This window comes from Megalops cyprinoides, chromosome 13, assembly GCF_013368585.1.
Source record: "Megalops cyprinoides isolate fMegCyp1 chromosome 13, fMegCyp1.pri, whole genome shotgun sequence".
NCBI classification, from domain to species: Eukaryota; Metazoa; Chordata; class Actinopteri; order Elopiformes; family Megalopidae; genus Megalops; species Megalops cyprinoides.
This window is the reverse complement of record NC_050595.1, coordinates 17,727,691-17,751,850: the sequence shown is the minus strand read 5'-3', so window position 1 is coordinate 17,751,850 and position 24,160 is coordinate 17,727,691. Positions and strand designations below refer to the sequence as shown.

Below are 24,160 nucleotides of genomic sequence, written 5' to 3'. Positions count from 1 at the left end.
AACTTGTTGCTACAGGTGATACAACGATTCTTTTTGGTTTGGTTGGATTTGGTTATGTTTAAAAAATGGTCTGTGATTATTATTGGTGACTAACGTTTTTCTCACTCTGGTAAGATTGTACGCCCAATCAAGATAGATTTATAGGTGTTATGTTGTTATGTTACTATGCAATAATAATAATAATAATAATAATGACGTGACCGGAGAATCAGTTTTTAGGGTAATATAAATTAATCATTTTACCACGATACTTTGTTATTAATCTGATATTCTTAACGTTATATTAATGTATTAGTTCTCGAAACACATTTGATAGGTATTCAGATTCAACTGGGAATTTAAGATAAGCATTTTAAAGGGCCACGCATGCTAAATTGTAATAACAAACATCATGTATCCAGAAAACAAGAATAAAACACTCTCTTTTTTATACTGAGCTAAGAATTGGAACACATGTCATCGTCGTATCGAAATCCTATTTAACCTGATACCATAAAAAATCTGCAGACATTTCCCTACCAACATGGTTCCTCTGGACAGCAAGCTCACTCGAGGACCCGCCTACAAGTGATGTGCTGCCGTAGGTTCAGTTCATTCCGGGTTACGCTCTAAAAACTTCCTGTATACTTCCTGTATTTTGAATTTGAGAGATTTATCTCATAGATATTGTAAACAGTTGGAAATATTTACATGATTGCAGTCGCCGTTCATAAATCAAAACTTTTTTCTGGCGTCGAGCAATGAGCTCGCACTACTTTTTGACGGGCGATCCTCGGTCAGGCGATATGTTACCCCAAATCTTTTCTAAAACGACAGCAACAGAGGATGTGATGTCGACTGTTTAGCTAGCGAAGTTGAGTTTGACTATGACAAGTCTGGCGCGTCTGTTATGCTTTTACTGGTTTTAAATAACTTTAGCGCCATGGACACCGAGGGAATCGTAATTCGAATAAAGACACCCGGCGGGGACATGGACTCCTCTATAGATTGTCCATCATTGTTGAGCTTCAATGACTTGCTGGTAAGAACATAGCCTCGCTTGATAGCTAGCTCTATCACAGCTTTATTGAAAAATATTTTGTCCTATCCGTCAAAGCAGTGGGACCCAAACGATGTAAAAGCAAACGAGACCGTTTTCAGATATTTTTTTACCTCTTCTGAAATATTGAGGTTGGCAAGGTTTTGGAATGAACCTGCAGAAGTCAGTTAACCCAACTAGCTAACATACCTAGTCTAACTTGTGTCACGGATCCTAGTTATTCAGACTGATAACCGTGTGTGTTGGCTGGACATCATCACGTTAATGACTTTCTGTGTTTCTCTGAAGGTCGCGATAAGGGATGTCATGCCTGAAGCCACCATAACAGCGTTTGAATGTAAGTATCCTGCGGCAGACTCTTTCTGAAACAGCGACCATTCTACTCTACCATTTTGTCGGTGCGTTTCATCCCTGTTTAAACGGATATTTGTGATGGTTTGTTACTTAAGTGTTGCTTTAAATTCACCTTACTTTCTCTGTCTTGGTTGAGGCTTTTGGTCGAAATAAGTGTCCCCTAATGTGCTGTGTTGAGACAGAGCAGCGGCCCAAGCATCAGCACAGACTAATAAATCTGTACTAAGAAATCTTGTAGATTTCATTGTAAATCACAATAATGCGAAATGATCAAAGTCAGAATACCTCCCGCAGAATATCTCGCTTTTTACACGGTCAGCGCTTTGTTATACAGTAGCATAATGTACTGGGTGTACACGGGCCAGTTGTAACGACATTAGCAGGGTTTAGCATGAAGTTTAAACCACAAGACTAAATTCTGTTATAAATGAAGCCGCGCCGTGCACTGACATTGACTTTAGGACGCAGTTAAACAGTTGACAAAGTTATTTTGCCAAGAATCCCTGTTAATTTACATAACTGGTCAATTTAATTTATGTTCTGCTTGTTAGTAAATTATTTTGCGACCAGAACAGCTTAGTAAGGAAGTAGTAGGAAGTTACAGTGACAGTTCCCCTTATGTGTAGTTTCTGTATGTGTTAGTTTTGCTGCATGGTATGTATCAGCTAACTTTTTGGAACGTTATAGTTATTATGAGGAAAAAATGTAAATGAAAATAATTCATTGACTGTCACTGTAAATATATATGAATATAAATTTAACGGTAATGAGCCGGATCGGTAATGAGTGACGATTGTGAACTTGACCATAAGTTGACAGGTTCTTGTGTTGCATAATACATACACTCTTGATGCAAGACTGAGAATCAGCCTTTAGGACAGCAGGACTGTAGTGATAAACTCAGTCAACTCAATACAATATATAACCACTTACAAGCAAAGAAATCTGATGCAATTGAATTTAAATATTCTATAGTATTTACACAGGTGTGTTTTGAGATGAGAAATCATATAAATTGTAATTAAACATAATGGATATGCCAGTTATATTGTGAATTCAAATGATGTATGTATTATTTTTCAGGTCATCACTTGGTATTCCTAAAAAAACAAAAACAAAACAAAAAAAACTAAAACATTTTCTTGATCCTTTTTTTTGGGGGGGGGGGGGGCGGGGGCATCCAGCTGTGAAACTGTAGAGCGGCTTAGTCCAATGATACATGTGAGGTTACCCGTATGAACACTCTGTGAAGCCCTTCTTTCTCCTGCCATTTATAGACACACAGTTTCAGAGGATTGTGGGTAACGGTGTGCTGTTTTGTTTCAGACGAGGACGAGGTGGGGGACCGAATCACTGTCCGGAGTGATGAGGAACTGAAAGCCATGCTGTCATATGTGAGTTTGCTTCTGAGCAAGGGTCCAGCTTCTCCATGTAGTACTGTGTGCGCTCTCCTCGGTGCAGTACTGTCCTCTCCTCTGTGTGGAACTGTCCTCTCCTCTGTGCAGTACTGTCAGTACTGTCCTCTCCTCTGTGCAGTACTGTCCTCTCCTCTGTGTGGTACTGTCCTCTCCTCTGTGCAGTACTGTCAGTACTGTCCTCTCCTCTGTGCAGTACTGTCCTCTCCTCTGTGTGGTACTGTCCTCTCCTCTGTGCAGTACTGTCAGTACTGTCCTCTCCACTGTGCAGTACTGTCCTCTCCACTGTGCAGTACTGTCCTCTCCTCTGTGCAGTACTGTCCTCTCCACTGTGCAGTACTGTCCTCTCCTCTGTGCAGTACTGTCCTCTCCACTGTGCAGTACTGTCCTCTCCTCTGTGCAGTACTGTCCTCTCCACTGTGCAGTACTGTCCTCTCCTCTGTGCAGTACTGTCCTCTCCACTGTGCAGTACTGTCCTCGCCACTGTGCAGTACTGTCCTCTCCTCTGTGTGGTACTGTCCTCTCCTCTGTGCAGTACTGTCAGTACTGTCCTCTCCACTGTGCAGTACTGTCCTCTCCACTGTGCAGTACTGTCCTCTCCTCTGTGCAGTACTGTCCTCTCCACTGTGCAGTACTGTCCTCTCCACTGTGCAGTACTGTCCTCTCCTCTGTGCAGTACTGTCCTCTCCACTGTGCAGTACTGTCCTCTCCTCTGTGCAGTACTGTCCTCTCCACTGTGCAGTACTGTCCTCGCCACTGTGCAGTACTGTCCTCGCCACTGTGCAGTACTGTCCTCTCCTCTGTGCAGTACTGTCCTCTCCACTGTGCAGTACTGTCCTCGCCACTGTGCAGTACTGGGCATGCTCTGTTCTGTGAAGTGTTACCTGGGCCATTAGTTGCTGAACTAAAATCAGTCACCCCCCCACATAAGGCAATGGAGCTGCTCCAGCTTTCTTAAAGGAATGAAAGCTGTGTAGAAATCATTGTAGCTTTTTTTAAAACTGAGATTCCTGAGTTTGTGTTGGGGGACCATTGCTATGAATAAATAAATAAAATAAATAGAAAAACAGCTTTGGGAAATAGATTAAGTGTAACAGTGAAAACGCCATGAAGTGATTTTCGATGAATTATAATTGCTGACCCCATTCCATTGAAGCTGGAATTATTACCCCTTTCCCCACTGAGCTATTCAGCGCTGGGAGTGTTTTTTTTGTTGGGGAGAAAAAGCTATTAAAAATCTATTATGCTAGATCTTTTCACTCAGGGGTAAAATGTTCTCATTACTAAGCAGATTGGTGAGGATGACGAGTGGTTACATATTCCTTTTTTTTTTTTCTTCTTTCCATTTTTTTTCTGTGAGGTTGAGCTAGGAACACTGCAGACTTACTGTGCCAATCACTGTAGCCAAAGCAACTGTGTGGGCGGGGTGACGTATTTGTTAGTCAATTTATGTTCCTCCCATTGGTGGGTAGTGACTCCACCTACCTCAAAATCAGACTGCATGTCAACATCGGGAAAGAAATGTAACAGTCAAATTCTTGTTTTAAATTTTCATTTACGTTATAGTTAAAAATATGTTAGTCATACCATCGTTGTTCAAACTGAAACTCATGGATTTGCTTGCTCAATTTCTAGTCATATTAACAGAAATTGAGACATATTATAACATTGTTATAGCCTTTTAATCACGCACTGTGGAAACTATGCTTTGACAGTGTCTAATCTTTGTTCTTGTCTAATCGTCTGGGCTGTTTGCGATGGCGCCCACCTACATTATCTCAGATATCGCTCAATATTTCAAAAACATATTTAACTCAAGAGCCCTCTGTGCTTGTGTATGTTTAGGCTTTGGTGTTTCCATGTTGTATTGTGCACTGATTATTGTTTTGTTTTTCCGCCACTGGTGCCGGCAGTGAGTGGTGTTCCTACTTACTGCTCACAGTGCAGGCATTAAGAGTAATGGCCTGTAATGGCTTCTCCAGCGAAGCTGAGTGGAAGCGAAATGAACTATCAATTTTTTGTTATTTATTATGCAGTACTTAAAGTTTCGCCTCATTAAAAAAACAGACCCCCTGGGGTGGAAGATTTTTCAAAATCTACTTTCATCTGGGGATGTCTTTTACCCCCTGTCAGCTGGCAATGATGTTCTCACAGCCACGGGCTCAGTTTCCCTCTTCTCACTCTTATACACACAAAAAAAAAATCAAAAAACAAAAATATACTTGTTCTTGTCTTTATTTGTGCACAAGGCTTTGTTTTTTGGTGTCAGTGTCTCGCAGTGTGGTGGGAGAGGGCTGAGCTGGGCGGGGCTGCAGGGCGGAGGCCGGGCGCCGGGGCGTCGGGGCGTCTCTGAAGCCCTGCAGGAGGACAGTCACCTTGCTGTGATTTATATCTGGTGTCACTTGTTCTTTTTTTTTTTTCCGCGTGGACTCTTTTGACTGCGGGTCCCCGGTGATGCTCGTAGAGGAGAAGTCAAAAACGCAACAACTTTGTTTGCTGTGGAAGTTGTGTCAGGGAGCCCTGGCGTCTGAGGGGCGTACCCGCAGTGTGTCAGGGAAACGCGACCCCTTCTGTGGCTATTGGCTGCATGGAGGGGCTTCACCTTCAGCAGCTCCCCTGTTAGTGGAAATTCAGAGTCAGCCGAGGTCACATGGTTGGTGTTTCTGAGGTCACGCACCGTCCCTGTTAGTGTGAGTGTGTGTGTGTTTGGTGGCTGTGCAGGAAGTTGGAGGGGTTTAACCCAAACTGAGCAGGGTGGGATTTGACCCAGTCTAAGCTCTGGTCCACAGGGCAGGGTCTACCTCCCTCTCTCCACCTCGTGTCACACAGTGCAAGGTTACGATGGTGCTGGCTGTTACATTGTATGTTCATACCAGAGCTGTGTAACTCGAGTGTATTCGGGTGGTGGGTCTGGGCGGGGCAGGGCGGTGACAGGATGGCACGGGGGTGGAATTTCTCCATCCAGGGTGATTTTTATACTCTGGCTGTGGTTGTCCAGCAAAGGTAGCGGTTTGAGTTAATGCAGGGCTGCATATTAGAAAGTTCCACCATAATCAATAAAATGGTGTGGAAAATTAAAGGTGTGTGCATGTGGTGGGGTTTTATGTGTGCGTGTGCGTGTGCGTGTGTGTGTTTGTGTGTATCCGTGTGCCTGCGTTTTTGTGTGCATCTGCATTCGTTTGTATCTTTGTGTTTCCGTCTGTGCATGTGTGTGCATGTGTGTGTGGGTGTGTGTGTGTGTGTGTGTGCGCGTGGGTGTGTGTGTGTGTGTGTGTGTGTGTGTGTGTGTGTGTGTGTGTGTGTGTGTGTGTGTGTGTGTGCGCGCGCGTGGGTGTGTGTGTGCCTGTGTGTGTGTGTGTGTGCCTGTGTGTGTGTGTGTGTGTGCGCGTGGGTGTGTGTGTGTGTGTGTGTGTGTGTGTGTGTGTGTGCGCGTGGGTGTGTGTGTGTGTGTGTATGGGTATCTGTGTGTGTGTGTGTGTGTCTGTATGGGTATCTGTGTGTGTGTGTGTGTGTGTGTGTGTGTGTGTGTGTGTGTGTGTGTGTTCGTGCAGTGACAGCGCTGGCGGGCAGAGAGGGATAAACCTGAGCTTGGTGACAGTGATAAATGGGCCTGTTAATAACAGCTGCCCCACTTAGCCAGCCATCCCACCCTGCCCCCTCCCTCTGTGTGTGTGTCCTGTCCCGTCCCTTCCCTGTGTGTGTGTGTTTGCATTTCTGTGTTTATTTAAAAATATTTTTGATTCCGTCCCAGACCACCCAGTCGTCATTGCAGTGAATGTACCCAGTACCTTGGGGGGAGTGACAGAGAGAGGCATGGTGAGGAGGTAGTCCTTCACTCACCCTCTCCCCCTCTGGTTACATACACAAATACACACACACACACACACACGCTCGCTTGCCCAATCGCCCATCTGCACCGGAGGATTGAAACTCGCCTGGTGGTGTGTGTCAGGGCCAGTGCTGACTGACCACCCGTCCCCGTCCGTCCGTCGGCTGATTAGGGGAGACTCGCAGCCTTGGGCCAGCTGCTTCTGTGAATGGAAAGGTCGGTCTGATGATGTTGATGCTGCCCGAGTCTCTGAAAGCCCCCGCGGAAATGGCCGGCTGGCGCGTTGATGATCTGGCTAGCGAAGAGTTAATGCCACTGCTGTGTGCAAACAGGCCTGGAGGCGCGTGCGTCTGTCCCTGTGAACGCGTCTGTGGCGGGGTGTAATTTACTGCACACACAGGGTCCTGCACACACACACACACACACACACACACACACGCACACACACACCCACAGGGAACATTCGGAGGAAATCACCGAGAACAGTGTAATAAAAGGGTGGAAAAGGAGTTTCCGTAGGCCTGTGTCTCAGAAGTGCTGTCCAATGACGTCATGGTTTCTGAGCGGGCCTCGTGCCCACATTTAGACACGGCTATGTAAACCTACATTTAGAAGAGAAGGTGTGACTATAGGACTGTGGAAGAGAGGGTAGAGCTGTTGGATTGGGGAACAATGGCGGGAATTGGGGAACAATGGGGGGAGCTTGAGCGTTGGGAAGGTGGGGCTATAGGAATATTGTTTTGGACCTCCTTAAAGCAGACCTTTTCTCTGACACATGGTCCTGTATAACAGTTAAAGCTTCAGCTGCACTCTCTTAAGCGAAGCTCCCGATTTAAGTGGCTCAGACTGCTGTTATGTAGATTCAGCAAGTCCAGCTTGTTACGAGCCTACTTCCGTGCCCTCACCGCCATTCTGTTGCACTGAACGGTGTGAGCATGTGCCACACAGCAGTTTGATGATGTCATTTCTCTCTTCAGTACTACAGCACAGTGATGGAGCAACGCATCAATGGCCTTCTACCTGAGCCCCTCCACATCTACCCCAGAGGTACCTCTGTGTGTGTGTGTGTGTGTGTGTGTGTGTGTGTGTCCATGCATGTGTGATTGGGTGTGCATGTTTTTGTATGTATTTGTGTGCATGCACGTGTTTGCATGCATGTGTGTTTGTATATATAATATATATGTAGTATTGAAACTAAGTTTAGACCAAGAAAGGACACAATGCAAGATTTATGGAATTAAAATTGATATGTGTGACATTATGACATTACAGTACTCCTGCTGAGTGTGTTGGACATTATGAAAGAACAGTTCCCCTCCAGACTGTGGTTGACATTATGTCATCACTGTTATACACAACTCAGCTTCCCGTGACTCATGATCTTTACTGATTAGCAGGTGCCCTTACAGAGATTTACACAGCATACATCTATTGAATTATGCATGTATACAGCTAGATATTTACTGTGGCAGTTCAGCTTATGAACCTTGTTCAAGGGTACAAGCAGTTGCTTGCGTGCCTGTCTGCAGCAGTAGCTAACATTAGCCTCTCAGGCTAAAGCAGTCTGGAATCAAGCCATAAGCAAACGATTTACCATTATGTCATTAATGAGTTTGAGCGGTGGGGAGCAGGACTTCCCCTGGCAGATGATGGTCTCATGGAATTATGAGGGAAGGAGTGTGAGGATGTTTTCTCTGCTAAAAAAAATGCCTTTAGTGTTGCCAGCTGCTGATCTTTCAGAGAAAACTGTGACTGCATTCTCTTGGTACAGACCCTGGATGCTTTGATCACTTTGCTTCCTCTCTCTGTGCAAGTATACTGGTTGGTGTGGATTTTGAACTGTACTCAGTCAGTGTTCTCACGTAAAACCTCTAAAAAATAGTACCCCACTTGCAATAGATGATTTTGTTTTCTGTTTGTCTTCATATTTGTGGGGTTAGGGGTGCTGTTGGCTACTGGCAGCTGCTTTCAGGGATGAATCATGTGATCTTGAAGGAATAGTTCATCAGAGACTATTAAGCAGAGCAGACGCATGCTGGTGTTTAACGCTGAAAGCCAGTTTAGGGCTGTGTCCTCCCCTGTGAGGTTCTTTTCCCCTTTGTTTTGGATCAGCCCAAATGTTCATATTTGTGTATGTATGTGCGTGTGCGTGTGTGCGTGTGTGCAGGCAGATATGTACAGTATGTGTATGTGTGCATGTGCATGTATTTCTGTGTTCATGTGTGTACCCCTTTCTCTTTCTCATTCTCTCACTCTCTCACATCAGTCTCACGGCAGCAAAGTTTCCCAATCATATTTTCTTAATGCCATGCCTCTTGAGTCTCCTCTCATGGCTAATTTCAGTCACCCTCATTTCTTTTTAAATGATTCATTTTGAGTACATTTTTCAGTCGGGCCTTGATGTGTTCTAAAATTCAGTCAATTACCGTTTCAGCCGGCAAGACCCCCGGGATCCGGAACATTCATGGCCTGAAGGTACACATTTCAATAATTGTTTCAGGAAAGATGGGAAAGGACCAGCATTGCTTTGTTCCACTTATTGAAATGTCAGCTGAAGCCAGGGCTTCCTTTCTCTCTCACTGTTTCCTTCTTTCCCTCTCTGCCTCTCTCTCATGGTCTCATTTTTTCTTTCTCTCCCTCTCTCTGCCCTTTCTGTGTCTCTCTCTGTGTGTTCTTTTTTTTTCTCTCTCTCCCTTTCCCTGGCCTCTCTCTGTTCCCCCTCTTTCTCTCCTCCTTCTCTTTCTACATCTCTTTCCATCTGTCTCGGTGTTTGCTCCAAGTCTTCTGTCCCTCTGTGATGGTGGAGCTCTGTGTGCTAATCCGCTCCCTGAGCAGTTAGTGCTTCCTCTCTCACGCTGTGGGGGAAATGCAGACCAAATGTATTCAGACTGCAGCTATGTTACTAACCAGTAAGCTTAGATGGTGTTAGATTACTGAGCTAAATGAGGGTGTTCTCCCCACCACTGGTCTTGCGCTAAAGTAGGAGCAGGTAAGGACAGGACAATGCAGCATACAGCAGTACACCACCTGACAGTATAGCCTGACAAACTGCGTGCTGTTTATGGGAAGAATAAGGTAAACATAAAGCAATATAAAATAAAAATAAAACAAATAAAAGCAGCCTCTCTCATGGTTCTTCCAGAGGGTTTATGGCAGCTCTCATTGAGGAACCTTCCAGAAATGGCGTACTGATGCTCCAGTGTAAATATGGCAGGGGCGTGCTCTCTTTCCCCCAGCTGGCTCTGTGCCGATCCACAGGATACCCCTGTTTTTTATTCACAGCACCCCAAATCCTTATTTAAGAGGAACGAAATAAAGTCGTAATTGGTTGTGCTCATTTAAATCACTGTACAATCATTTATAAGCCCAGAAACTCAGCTTGTCAGCCAGGACAGGACAAAATGCGGAAATGTAAAACTAGATATAAGATGAGGGACAGGATTGAATGCAAACTCAATTAATTTTCTTCCCTCTTCCGTATGTGTGTAAACGTTATTACGAGTTTTTTTTTTTTTTTTGGCCTTCCTCTTTGTTCATTTAAAATTAATTGGCTCGGAAATGGGAGGCAAAATGATATACATTTAAATGACTTCTGTATAGAGAGATTCCCTCCTGCACCGGGCTGAACTGACTGACCTGCAGACCCCAATTAAACCGCCTGTTTTTGTCACTCTCCTTTTGTTGCGTATGACTTACGCTGAAATAAACAGTCGCATGGGCGAGCCCATCCTGGACCGGAGTGTTTCATTAATTCACCACGGGAAACCGGCCCGTTTATTCTGCCTTCTTTTCCCCAAGGACGTTCTCCCAACTCTTAATTTTCCAACTTTTCTTTCTTCGCCTGAAAGCCAATTAACCTCCTGCCTGAACCACAGAGTTTGGTGGCGTATCACAGGTTCAACCAAGCAGCGGTGGCCTTGCCGGTGATAGTCTCCTGTCTGCCCGCAGGTGAACACACGTCCTGGCTCTGCCCCAAACTGCACCCCCGCGGCCGCCGAGATCCTGCCCAACAATAGGTGAGGAGCCCTGGTCGGGTCGGGCAAGAGGGGCGGGCGTGTGTGGAGACAGGAGATACATGCTGAATACAGGATTAATTAGTTATTATAAACCAGGCTGACCCTCGTGCATCTGCGGAACACTGTGCATGCTGTCGTCTGACTGGTTTGTCTCTTTTAGTGTTTTGAGTAATATAACACAAATCTATTTTTCAAATTCTGCACTTCAGTGCTGTTTGAAGGGCTGCTGATGTGGATGAATGAGGTACCACTGGAAGTCCTTTGAGCTGTGCTGTGTGTGTTCCAAGGTGTGGGGGGGTTGGCAAGGGATTGTGTGTATATCTTTGAGTGTGGATATATTTGTGTGTGTGGATATATGTGTGTGTGTGTGTACAGGTGTGCTTACACGCTTAGAAAAAAATTGACTGCATGCTCAGTCACACATACAGGCCTTCATACATCTGTATATACACAAAGACCAGGACATCATTTGTCTCTAAAAGTGTTATTTTGTGACATTTGGTATTTGTTGGAGAGGTCAAAGGCAAAATTATGGGAAATCACTCCTGAGTAATGTCATCTTTTGTGTCACAGTTTAAAGAAGTCGTCAGCAGAGCTGAAGAAGATCTTGACAAATGGGCAGGTAATACTTGCTTCTGAGTGTGTGCGTGTGTGCGTGTGCGCGTGTGTGTGTGTGCGTGTGCGTGTGCGTGTGTGTGTGTGCGCGTTTGTGTGTGAGAGAGACGACAGACGTAGTGTGTTGTGTCTGTTTCCTTTGTATTTGTAAGGCCTCAGTGGTTGGTCCACACTGAAGAGGTTAGTTGAGAGAGTTGTAGCCGGTGGGGTGTGGTATGTTTGAGGGTTTAGCAGGCTTGCGGGTCTGTTGGTCTAGCAGTCATTCTCTCAGTGTGTATTGAGTTGTAGCAGGGAGAGGGAGGGGGGCTGCTATCTCTATCAGGGGGGCGGGGGGCTGGGGGGCACGATGTTCAGCCCAGCCTATTACATCCTATTGACCGCGACACGCGTGTCCCCGCTGTGAGGCCGTTCTTATTGATTTTTCACTTCCCTTGTCACAGCGGAGAAGGCAAGGTCTTTATCCTGACCGATTGGCAGCATTCATCACACACACCCCCCCCAACCACACCAACCACAGCAATCAGCGCCAGTTTGAAAAGGGAAGGTTTCAGAGAGACAATTAAGACCCCCCCACCCCCCATGTCACCTGTGTAAAATGACTAATGGAGTTACAGACCCCTATAACCCCCACCGAACCTAGCAGACCCGCCTCCCCCCGATGCTGTCCCTCCTGCTCATGCTGAAATGAGCCCTGACAGGGACACATCGACCTGACATCACCCAGGGACGGGGGGGGGCGGGGGGAGGCGGGTGATTATCCGGCAGCGGAATCAGTTATGGACATGTAGCAGAATAGCCTCTCGCCCTCCTCTCCTCTGCTGCTTTATTGATACATGTTATGTGATATAAATATTTATCTAATATCTGTCACCTGGCTTAAATGGCAACTTTTGAGGCATTGGGGGGTGATGAAGTGTCAGAATGAATGTGTGGTCAGGCAGTGTGTCTAAATTACGTCCCGCTCTATAAAGACAGATTCTCACCAAGCCCCCTTGCCCTCCCTCAACACAGAATAGACACAGCTGCCAGTTTTCTTTCTCTCTTTCTCTCTCTCTCTGCTTTTTTCCGTTGCCCTTTCTCTCTGACTCTTCTGGCTTCTTTGTCTGAAGCTGAATGGAATTTGCTTTGACGTTGGTATCACAGCCATGTTATGATCCTGTTTGTAAGTTTAATATAAGGATGGTAAATGTCATGTAAATAGATGCTGTACTGCTTCCCACCAGTATATACATCCGTTTTGATTAATTGTGAAGAGATGGAAGAAGACTTTGGTGTTGATACTAGCATCACAGGTGTGCACAGTGTCAGATGAAATCCTTCAGATGTTTGGAGCTCACACTGTGAAAGACTGTGTGTGGTCCTGCTGTTGATCCTCAGTAGCATCTGGATCATATTTTTAGTGGTGTGCCCTCAGTAATGAGCAGTGACTTTGCCTTCACTAAGTGAAGCTTGCTGGCAGACCATTAACTTGGCTAGTAACCAGAAGGTTGCGGGTTCAAATCCCAGGGTACAACACTTATGCTGTTCCTGTGATCAAGATACTTCACCCGAACCGCTTCAGTAATTATGCAGCTGTATAAATGAATAAATTCATAGCTGGTGTATCTATGCCTCCCCATGTAGAATAAGAAGCTGTATGTTTTTTTTTTTTCTGCATTGTCCTGACATGCTCAGCGTGTGGCATAGTGCACAGCTTAGCACCTCTTATGTGGGTCGCCATGTGTTGGGGCAGGTAACAGCTGACTGAGAAGACTTACCCTTTTAGAGAGGGGTGTTATTGGTGCTACTGGGCAGTGCATGCTTCACCCTGCCAGCGCTCAAACTGCGAGGCTGAACAAGCGCACAAGAGCAAAGTGAGTCGCACAGGCCCAGCATTCTCTCCCAGGGTGACAGGAAGTTAAAAGCGCATCTGGCGTGTGCAAGTTTCTGTTTCCGCTCGTGGGCAGACGGGCTTTCTCTTCTCCGCACACTGTCCTGTCCTTGTGCGGGAGCTCTGTGCTGTGCTGTGCTGTGTGGGAGTCCAACAGCGATGAGGGTGCATTTGAAATCCGCTTCTACAAAGTCCTCAATTCGCGGTTTTTCAGTGAATAGAATGTGTGTCTTACGGTCACTGAGCATAAACTTGAGTATTCGATTGATTGAGGTCAACACTGTGTGTTTCTGTGTCCTTGTGTTTCTCTCTGTCAGTGTGTGTCTGTCTGTCTTTTTGTTTGACTTTCTGTGTGTGTGTGTATGACTTTCTTTGTGTTTGTGTATATGTGTCTGTGTGATTGCGTGAGTGTGCGCACGTGTGTGTGTGCGCACGTGTGTGTGTGCGTGTGTGTGTGTGTGTGTGTGTGTGTATATATGTGTCTGTGTGTGTGCGTGTGTGTATATGTGTCTGTGTGTGTGTGTGTGTGTGTGTGTGTGTGTGTGTGTGTGTGTTCACTGTGTTTGAGTCTTGTCCCCTGCCTCTCCATGGTACAGCTTCATTCTGACACAGTGAGGGGAGGCAGGCTAACCTGCTGTCATTAAGCCCTCCATCACTCTGTGCCCTCCTGCTGTCTCCTTATAAATTGGACAGCAAATGTTGTATTGATCTGTCGTCTCTGCGGCGATGAACTTGAAATGACCTGGTGCTTTACGACGTGGTGCAGAGCCTTGACATGTCCATCTTCTTCTGGGTGTCGGCTCCTTTATTCATCCATTTATTTCTCCTCTCTGTCTTTTTATTTGTCTAGATTAATGAGCAGGACATCCGATACCAGGAGCTCCTCGGCCACGGCAATGGAGGGACGGTTTACAAGTGAGTGTGTTTCCCTTTTGTCTCTGCCAGGGGAGAGATTGGGGACTGATCCAGAGTCTGGAAACCATGACATTCAGTCCAGAGACTGCAGAGAAGTCACCCCGTTCCAGCTGATCCAGATCAGTGGAGAGATAGGGCAGCAGTGCAGGGTGTCACACTCCAGCCCCTTTCCAGTGGGGCCACTATGTCAAGTTTCTTGGTCCAATGAATCAGTAAGTCCAGTCTAGTCAGAGCTTGCTTAGAACGGCTGGACATTTCCTACAGTGTTAGGACTCCCTTCCTATACCTGCCTCGCCCTGCCTCGCCCTGCCTCGTGCTTGCCTCGCTCTGCCTCACTCCCTTTCTCTGTGTCTCTATTACCCCTCTGAACCTCGTCTGGCAGACCGAATTGGTGGGCCTGGCATTGTAATGGGGGGAGTTTATTTATTTATTTGTGTGCTTTATGATATGACGCTTGGCAGACGGTATGCGATATCGATTTTGAAGTTGAGGAATGAGAGCGAATGCCAGCCGAGGGAGGGCGGCCGTGGGTGAGCGATCGGGCTGCTCTTTTCCCCGTTACCGCGGTGATGTATTGTCGGCGCGGCGCCGAAATGGCAGGGTGTCGCGGGCCGCTCCCGCGCGGCTCCGCCCCCGTTCCTTGCAGCCGGCCGTTTCGGGAGCGCCGCGCTGGAGGCTGACGTATCGATCACCCCGCGGGTCAGCCTCGGCTCGCTGAGTGGCGGCGCGGACCCCGCGTTCTGCTGAAATTGAAGGCCGGTTATTTCGCGTGACCCTCGGAGCCGTGCTGCCGAGGGCCCGCATCGGTGGCGGCCTCGTTAGCGACAGAATAATAGCGTGTGAGTGAAGCCCCCTGGCTGCTGTGAACTCAGAGAGTGGTGTTTGAGTGCGCTGCCGAAAGAAGTCACATCCCTGCTCCAGTTTTAATACATGTTGGCAAAAACCCGCTGCTGTTTCCAATGTGTTCCTTGGTGTTTTGGTTGCTGCTGTCATTTGCTTCTTTGTGGTTTGCTGTTAAATCCGTTTTCTCTTTCTTCAGTGTCAGTTTTCCGTGGAATTCATTTGAGGAGGTGCTTAAATACACCGTCCTCACAGCACTCAACAAAAGTCTTACAAAATGCACACCCACACCCTCATTGCTTAAGCGGCATTAAAGGACCACTCTCTGACATTTGATATGCTGCTTTCATGCTGCTGTTCAAGTTCTATTACAGTTCAGTGGTCCAGACTAGTGTGTGTGTGTCTGTGTGTGTATTTGTGCATGTGTGTGTCTTTGCTTGCAGACCTCACCAGGTCTCCACTGATCCGGCATGCATGCTCATTCTGAGTCATTTTTTGAGTCATTCTTTGAGAATTACATGTTCCCATTGATTTCTCAAATTGATCTTTGGGTTGAGCTGATATATTTACTGCTGTTAAGTTAGTGATTTTTCCTGGTGTAGAACTAGAGTGTGACTTAAGCCTCAAATTAAAACCCTGCTAATTATCAGATACAGAGTGATTTGAGTCCCGCGTGTGTATTGTGTTGTGTGTGTATGGTGTATGTGTGGTGTCCCGTGGCTGGTCTGCTCTGAATGCGGTGGTATTTCTCAGCGTTGTGCGCTGAATGTGTGATCTGAATGTGTTTCTGTTTCTCACCTTTTGCACTCTGAATGTGGCCGTGCTCCTCAGCTGACAGCTGTCCCAGAGCGGACCATGAATAGTGCATGATGTAGCTGTCATTCTGTTTCAGGCTTCAGCTGAAGTAAGGTGCAGAGGACACAGAAAACAGTACGCATTTGCTGCAGCCAGTAGAGGTGTTGGGGACAGACCGGCCTCTTGTCTCCTGTTTGAAGTGCAGTTGTTTTGTATGGGAGATTACAAATTCTATATTGCCTCACTATGGGGATTGGTGTTGTTGTTGTAGACAGTGGTTAACTGTTGTCTTCAAAACATGCATGAGCATCATACAGCACCCAGACCAAACTTCACAGTCTGACAGTTCCTTTTTGATGGTCGCAATTTTCATTTTAATTGCATGTCACAGATTGCATAGTGCAGTTTCATGGGTTAGGCCATGAGCACTGATGTATTTCTACCCCAGGTGAGTAGCAATCCCCAGGTGACACAACAGTAATGGACCCGGGCTCGGTGATCACGCAGGAGGGGGGAAATTGTGTGCTGGTAGAGTGGTGATGCGGAAAACACTGACAGTAATGGAATGTGACTGTAATAGAATGTCACCCGTTGGATTAGAGAGGGTAACCTTAACGGCTCCTTTGTCCGTAACTTTAAGTTTTGTTGCTAAATTAGGACCACAGGGCCACAGCAGTTAGGTTGAAAGGCTCCTTTAATTAGCAGAATGTTAGAAACAGAGATAAAAAAGGACTGAGGATCCTTCCGTCCCCAAAGCCCAATGCTGCACAGTATACCTGTAGCCTGGAGACTGAAACGTCTGCGCTTTCAATCCCAAAATGCAACACTGCTGCTGTTCATGGCGTCACACTTGCGTGTTACTACTAGGTGGTGAAAAGAAAAGGCCCTTACCAGTGAAATGGACCTTTTCCTGCCTGGTTTGTTTTTTTTTATTCAGTATATTCTGTTCAGAAATATCTAGATCTATCCGTACTCCTAGTCATCCTACTGTGAATTAAGACTTGAGCAGAGAATACAAATGCAAATTGTAATGCAATGCCACGTCCAGTCGTTGGTCAGAGAGGTCAGTGACACAGCTTATTCAGGTTACTACTGGATACTGTGGGTACAGCCAGTTTTGTACACTCAGGTGCTCACAGGGGTATGCTGAATGGTGGGAGAAACAGGAGAAACAGAGGCGCAAAAAAACAGTTGGGGACCCCATGGCTTAAATCCAACTAACACAGCGAGCAGATGACCACTGCACCCAGATCAGCAGCCGTGATGGCTGTCTGGTGTGATTGTTTACGAGGTGACCTCTCATAAGACCAAGGTGGCGAAATGGAAAACGCGTCGAATGGCATCTGTGACGGCACTTGGAACTGTGCCAGCGTTTGCGTAACGTCGAGACAATGTGGGGCCGCCTCCTCTCTCCATTAACGTCTTCCCCTGGCCTTAATTAAGAGATAACCAGGCCTGCTGAGCTGGTATTGATTGCAGCTTAAAGGAAGAGTAAGCTGTCAAACCTTTAAAGACCCGAGTGAAGCGATGTGTTTATGAGGAGCAGGGAGCGGAATGTGTGTGTGAGCGGGTGTGCCAGCACAGGGCGTCTCTCTGGCAGGCAGAGGGCGCTGCTGCAGCTTATGCTAAGCTCAGAGACATGGGTTCCAAGATGTTCTGAGACAAAGAACAGAACCTGTGCTATTACCATGGAATGCATAAATAATAAAATGCCCTCCAAGTGCCGGTAGCTATTGGTCCCAAACAAGGGTTCTCAGCGCTGCGTGTGCCAAGAGGCGTTGCCCGTTAATTAAAGCACCAGGCCAGTTAAGAGGTGTCTGCCGGGGTAATCAGATCCATGCTATCAAAACACGGTAATCACTCCGCCTGTCTGTGGGGGAGCTCGGGGGGGAGGGTGGCTGTCTTTACCTGCGGTAAACGGAACAGGCGTCTCCCAGGTAGCGCTACCTCAGCGACCGTCGCGTTCACGGGACCTCTGTTGCGCATCTGTCCCGCGGGAAGATTAATTGTTAAACGGGGTTTTTGTTCTTGGTTCTGTAAGCCAACCCCCGCCCCGTGTCTGTGTCTGCCCTCTGCCTGAAACACAACCCCCGGGTCTGAATTAACCAGCATCATGATTAAATCATCACGGCTTCGCTTTTAATCCACCTGTAATCCTACTCCCCCCCTGGCTGGACATCGAGAGCGGGGCCTGGCCCGTCTCCCGGTGGCTAATTAAGGTTCTTATGGTCCAGTTATGATGGAGGCTGTTGGACTCTGGCCGGGCCCCACCGAACACCCGACTCGCCCTTATCGGCCCTCATCTGCAGACCGGGGTCACCGCGCTACCGCGGGTTCACGGTTATTTACCGGGCCTGCTTCTCCACACTCATTCCTCCTCTGTCTGAGCGTGTCTCTGCTGAACGCGCTTCACTCCTGGCCTTCCTTGGGCTCAGAGGTGGTTAAAGTCAGGCTAGCTTAATCGTCTCGGTTTACACTAGTTTTATTCATGTGAATTGCAGCTTTTTGAATGAAATATGCTTCCAGGGGAGCACCACTGACTGATTGACTGACTGGGTTTTGCGGTCATTCATGGGCCTCCCCATCGTTTTGGGCCATGAATGCTGACCACTCTGTCTACACTGCCTCTGCTAAAACGTTGAATTCAAGCAGAAGCCCCTTCAGACAGTCAGCTTCTCCTCCTCTCTCAATGCTAGATCAAGACTCTGTATGAAGAATTGTGGGGGCCAGTTTCAGACTATGGTGCTATGAGCAACTCGCATGGTAGACCGCACTGTTTTCTGACCTAAAAATACGCCAACAATACACATGACACCAGGGGAAAATAGCCCATTGTGAAAAAGTGGAACCTTCTGGAGGTTTTGAATTTGCAGTATAATCCAAGAATGGAGACTTTGTTTACAAAGGCAGCAACAGCGGGGCTCAGCGGCAGATTGAATGAGTATGTGCTGTATTAATGTAAGAGTAGGGCAAAAGTAATAAGAGTCAGATGCTTTACACTGTGTTTTACTGTGTCTCTCCACAGAGCGTACCACGTCCTGGGGAAGAGGGCTTTGGCGGTGAAGGTGAGCTGAGCGAAACATGATCACATGACCTGTCCTGCTTCATGCAGACATTTACCCACAGAGAGATTACAGGAGATGTCTCAGCCATGTCAGTAGTGACGTTCACGCACTCTTTGGAGATCCGCTCAGACTGAAAGCAGCGGTGGTTCACCAGTACTGTGCATGGGAAGAAGTCTTTGGTTTAAGTGATATTGATGTGATGTTATGGGAGTATTTATTAATGTTTTGACAGATGATATTTTTCATGGTGACCTACAGACCTCTAGATTTATGCGCTGCAGAATACGCCTTTAAAATAAACAGTGGGTTGCCATGCAACCTTTAAAATGCAACCACCTAACAAGCAACACAGCCATGTTATCCAAATAAAACACTCATCACACAGCAACAACACCGCACGCCTCATAATTCAATGTAGTAAGTGTCATAGCTCAGTCCAGATAAAAAGCCTTTTGTTTACAAGTGCAGAGCAGAGTGGAGCCTGGCTGTCTCTTTCTGTGGATGTGTATGAGCAGCCCAAAGGAGCAGGGCAGCACTGGAGCTGGTTCAGGTGCTCTGAGTGTTTGGGAAGCAGGTAGGAGAGCAGACAGTGTGTGTCCTGGAGACATAGAGCTTCAGATGGCAGGATGTTTTCCTTGATTGGAGCTGGTGCTGTTGCATCAACAGTTTCTCCTGGCTGGCGGGCTGGGGTGTGGGGTGTGTGGAAGGGGAGGCCATGATGGAGCTTTCTTAGATGGGCTGGGTGCTGCTGGTGAGGGGGAGGATGTCTGTCTGGTCACCTGGCAGCATGTGTCTCATCTTCTGTTCGTCCCCCAGGTTATTCCGCTTGATATTACTGTGGAGCTGCAGAAGCAGATCATGTCCGAACTGGAAATCCTCTACAAGGTGGGTTACAGGCCCCTCCACACCCATGCCCCACCATGCTCCACTGCACCTTTATTTTTACCGCTCAGGTATGTCCAAAATTGTCGGGGCCTGTCAATTGTGCGTGTCTGGATTGTTTGGCTGCTTCTGAAGCATCGTCGTCATCCAGGCCTGCGTGCCCCCTGTCTGCCCATGACGCCGGCCACCGATCGGTGACATGGAGCTGGGACATGTGACGGGCTGAGAGCCCTCTTTAGTGTCCTGTTGAATAATTCATCCTGCCCCTCTCCCTTACCTGCCTTCTGGGAGAATTGCCAGCAGGTCAACTGCAGGCTTTAAGCCTGTGGTGTCAAACTTAGTTTCTGCAGGGCTAGTGTGTATAAGGTTTTTGCTGTTAACTACGTAGAGTTAATTATCAAGCTTTAATTATTTGGCATTTTCAATCGTATATTTTATTCATTCTATATGTATGCTACATGTCGTCCTGCTGTATGCTTCTGTTTTTACAGTGATTTGCTTTGAAAACCACACAGGTGTACATGTGTGCAGCTGATAACTAATAGGATCAATTAAGTCAAGGGAATCAGCAAATAACGACAACCAGCAAAAACAGCCCTGCAGCAACTAGCACAGAGTCCAGCACAGTTTTGGCCTAAAAATAAACGAAAGCAAACTACAATTCCCACAATGCCCTCCCGTGGTAATATTAGCAATGGGCTGAGGGTAATGGGAACTTTGATGTGTGCCTTAGGAATTGTCTGATTTTTCTTCCCTTTTCTATCCTTCTTGCAGTGTGATTCTCCCTACATCATAACCTTTTACAGCGCCTTCTTTGTAGAAAACCGGATATCGATCTGTACAGAGTTCATGGACGGTGAGTCCTGTTTTGGGGGTGGTTCTGCTGGGAGCCCATTCCGGTACTGAGTAGACCCATGGTTGAACCCAGTCTCATGGATCAACAACTGATTATTATTATTATTATTATATTATTATTATTGTTGTCTTGCTTAGCTGATGGTCATATACAGGATAATCTAGACAGCTTTTATCCACTTATGTATTTTTACTTTTTTGCTGTGCAAAGCTGAGCCTATCTCAAAACTGGTGTGGTAATGCAATGCCAGACTCCCATTATTCCACAGGAGCAAGTTGTAGCCAATGGATAAAGCCTGACTGTCGGATCACTGCATATATTTGGCTTTACTGAAACAATCCAAGTTTTGTGCTTTACCCAGAGATACCCACTGGAGTCTCAATCCTACTGCCTTTTGGGTATGATTCCAGTTCCTTGACCACAGGCTTGCCTGCTTTGGGATAGCGCGCTGTGTTTCAAGGGAATTGTGAAGCAAGTTGAGTGTTGCTGTTCTTGTGTTGACCTGTAGGGGGCTCCCTGGATGTGTACCGGAGGATTCCAGAGCATGTGCTGGGCAGGATTGCTGTGGCGGTGAGTGTCTCTGCTCCCAGTCATAATACCATTTTACATCACATTCTGTTCTACTTTCGGCACAGTGAGTCTCTTCTTCAGTTTTGGGTGTGCTAGGGGAGATGTCCTGCCCCCCTACTCCAGGGTGAGAGCAGCGTATCTGTGCTGGGCCTCTTCTCAGTCCTTTGCTCTAAATCACTTCAGTTGTTCAGTCCTTTTTTTTGTACATTTTCATCACAGCTTACACTTTCTGTGTTCTTGCTAACTCGTTCTCAAGAAATGTTTCACTGCAGCGTAATTGTGAGGAAACACACAGGTGGAAGCATGTGAGGCTAACGAACTAATTAAACAATAAAGCCTGGGATAATTGATTGTAACAAAAATCAGCACACCAAATACAGCTGCAGCGTAATAGGGGTAATGGAGTATACCAGCGAGCGCTGTAGCTAGGGGGCGCTGTGCAGGAGGAGTCCAGCTTTGAATGTCTGCTCCCCTCTTGTAGCGCTTAATGTTTCATCTGGCTCTGACATTTATGTGACGTCCTCCAAACGTCAGAGACAGAGCCGTGCTGAACTGACTGCACGGGCAGAATGATGAGCCGCCCCTTGATCTGAGCAGTGACCTCCAGAGTGTGGAGACATGTAACACAGGGGAAAGATCAGCATGAGCTCATCAAATATAAATGCCCTCAAGGGGTTTCATAATTCATCTTCAGTTCATTGTCAACAGACTAAAGGAAATGTACACCAGCCCACAGTCTGATTAAGGCTTTATTAAGGCTGTATTATTTATGTATTTGTTTGCCAGACAGCCTTACCCAAGGTGACCTACAGAGCATTAGAGATGACAGATGCAGAAAGTCTCAAGATGTTGCGCGACGAATGTTGGCTTTGTTGGAATGATCACATTACACGTGTATGAGGTGACTGAGAGTTTCACGCCCATGCCTGTCCCATTTCGGTCAGAATGGCCCATTCACAAACAGGCCTTCCTTTCATTGTGAGTCTGTGCTGATTTGTCCCATTTCACTCAGATTGTCCCACTCCCTTCCATTCCATTCATTATGAGTGTCCTCTTATTGCAGGTGGTGAAAGGCCTCACCTATCTGTGGAGCTTAAAGATTTTACACAGAGGTGAGTGTGCAACAAAGCGGAGAGGGTAAACCCATATGAGTGCAGATCTCCAATGTGTACGTGCATGTGCACGTGTGTACTAGCGTGTGTGTCCACAGTGCTCTGACTGTCTTCTGCAGATGTGAAGCCCTCTAACATGCTGGTGAACACACGGGGGCAGGTGAAGCTCTGTGACTTTGGAGTCAGCACTCAGGTATGCCTTGCACGCGTGTGTGTGTGTGTGTGTGTGTGTGTGTGTGTGTGTGTGTGTGTGTGTGTGTGTGTGCGAGCGTGTATGCTTGCGTACGTGTGAACATGTGGGTGAGAATGCAGGTGGACATGTGTGCTCAGGCAGCTGTGGGGTGTAGTGGTTGGGCAAGGTACTTAACCCACGGTGCCTCGGTAAATATCCAGCCGTATGAATGGATGGCTTGTGAACTGTTTTAAGTCACTCTAGATAAGAGCCTCTGCTCAGCAAAAATAAAGTACAGTAATTACACGTGTGAATGCAGAGGAAAGGGTGCACTGCCTCTTTTCACTTGATCTGGGTTAGAGTCGTGACTCATTACAGTGAGCACGGGACCTCCTGTCTCAAAGACCTCCCCAGCATTACGCATCAGCTCGCATTGTTTCACGGCTAAAAAAAAAAAAGCTGATGATATAATTACTGCTCCTCAAAATGAGAAAGCAGCTGAAGTGATATGCAGCCGATGACAAGGCGAGCGACTGGCGGGCAGACAGTAACCAATGCCGTGTGCTGGGGAGTGTGGGGGGGGAACAGCAGGGACGTCCCAACCACCACAGGGGATACGCAGGGCAGAAAAGCCACCCACCATTCACAATGCCATTCATCCTTTTTAATGAGTTTTCATCACACCCCTCTGCGGGGAGGCAGCCTCATAGGGACCCGGATGCAAAACCCGCAACACTCCCCTTCTCAACCCGCTTGACGGTCAGCGCGGCTGGCGCCCCCTTCAGGGAGCTCCCTTCTTGTTGACTTCTTTACTAGCCCCTTGTCATCAACAGTGTGTCTTTTAGCAATCCTGTATCTTTCCATTGAATTTATCAAGGAGCGTGAAATTATGTTTGATTCAAACGCACATGCAGAAAATACAATATCTTACACTGGTCTGAATTGCTGAACTGTGTATTGTATTATTCCTTTCACTCTTCATTATTCAGTAAAGCACCTTTTGATTTAAATGCTTTTTTTTCTCCTCTGTTTTTCCCACAGTTGGTCAATTCGATTGCAAAAACGTACGTGGGCACAAATGCATACATGGCGGTAAGTGTGATGGATGTTCAGCTGAGAGCATTTTTTTTTCCAAGAGCTGTGCCAATCATCTGATTGTATTGATTCTCCATGTGCTCTCTGTGATCAGAGAGAAACTCCACACCGCGGGGGGGGGTGGATCAAGGCAGGCGCTTGTTAACGTCATGGCAGTGTGGCAGCTGTTCCTGCATTTATCTGTTAATTGAATCACATTTTGTGTCTTTTGTACCGTGCTGGATTTACCCCCCCCCCACCCACCCCATCCAGCCCCCCCGCATCAGTTTCCCCTCACATGTGTGCACTTTAGAAATGGTCCCTCTGCTTCATGTGCAGTTGCTACGTGGCTGAAGATGGAGTGGACTCTCCCTGCAGCATGCGGTGTAGACCCAACAGTGATGAGAATGGGGTGCAGACCCACACACACACACACACACACACACAGCTTTTCACATCCCCCAGTGTCTATGACCGCTAGCGCCTCTATCCCCCGGACAAACGCTCACAGGGAGGAGATGGGCCTGACCTTCCACCCCCCACTCTGACACCCCTTCTGTTAGTGAAGACCTTGCTATGGGACCCCCTCCAAAAAGAAACACACTGTTCTCTCTGTTTATTACCAGAAAAACATGTAATAAGTGTCAGAAGTTGCATCGACATTCATCGTACTCCCACCACCAGACGTCCAGGATCCCAACCATAATGTACAGGATGTCTGGCATAAAACTCCTCCCATTG

At 46.9% G+C, this 24,160-nt stretch overlaps 1 protein-coding gene across 2 annotated transcripts in view; it reads left to right on the top strand.

Moving 5' to 3' along the window:
• The first annotated feature begins 625 nt into the window (after window positions 1–625).
• The window catches only part of map2k5 (mitogen-activated protein kinase kinase 5), a 44,957-nt gene continuing 21,422 nt past the window's right edge, over window positions 626–24,160 (top strand). For both annotated transcript variants that reach the window (XM_036543714.1, XM_036543713.1), the window contains exons 1-15: window positions 626–1,021; window positions 1,328–1,376; window positions 2,720–2,787; window positions 7,615–7,684; window positions 9,072–9,112; window positions 10,586–10,653; window positions 11,227–11,275; window positions 13,989–14,053; window positions 18,714–18,753; window positions 19,570–19,638; window positions 20,410–20,491; window positions 21,000–21,061; window positions 22,125–22,173; window positions 22,293–22,366; window positions 23,387–23,437. In XM_036543714.1, the coding sequence (XP_036399607.1) occupies window positions 890–1,021; window positions 1,328–1,376; window positions 2,720–2,787; window positions 7,615–7,684; window positions 9,072–9,112; window positions 10,586–10,653; window positions 11,227–11,275; window positions 13,989–14,053; window positions 18,714–18,753; window positions 19,570–19,638; window positions 20,410–20,491; window positions 21,000–21,061; window positions 22,125–22,173; window positions 22,293–22,366; window positions 23,387–23,437 (969 nt within the window). In that variant the 5' untranslated portion in view covers window positions 626–889. The remainder of the gene's footprint in view (window positions 1,022–1,327; window positions 1,377–2,719; window positions 2,788–7,614; window positions 7,685–9,071; window positions 9,113–10,585; window positions 10,654–11,226; window positions 11,276–13,988; window positions 14,054–18,713; window positions 18,754–19,569; window positions 19,639–20,409; window positions 20,492–20,999; window positions 21,062–22,124; window positions 22,174–22,292; window positions 22,367–23,386; window positions 23,438–24,160) is intronic.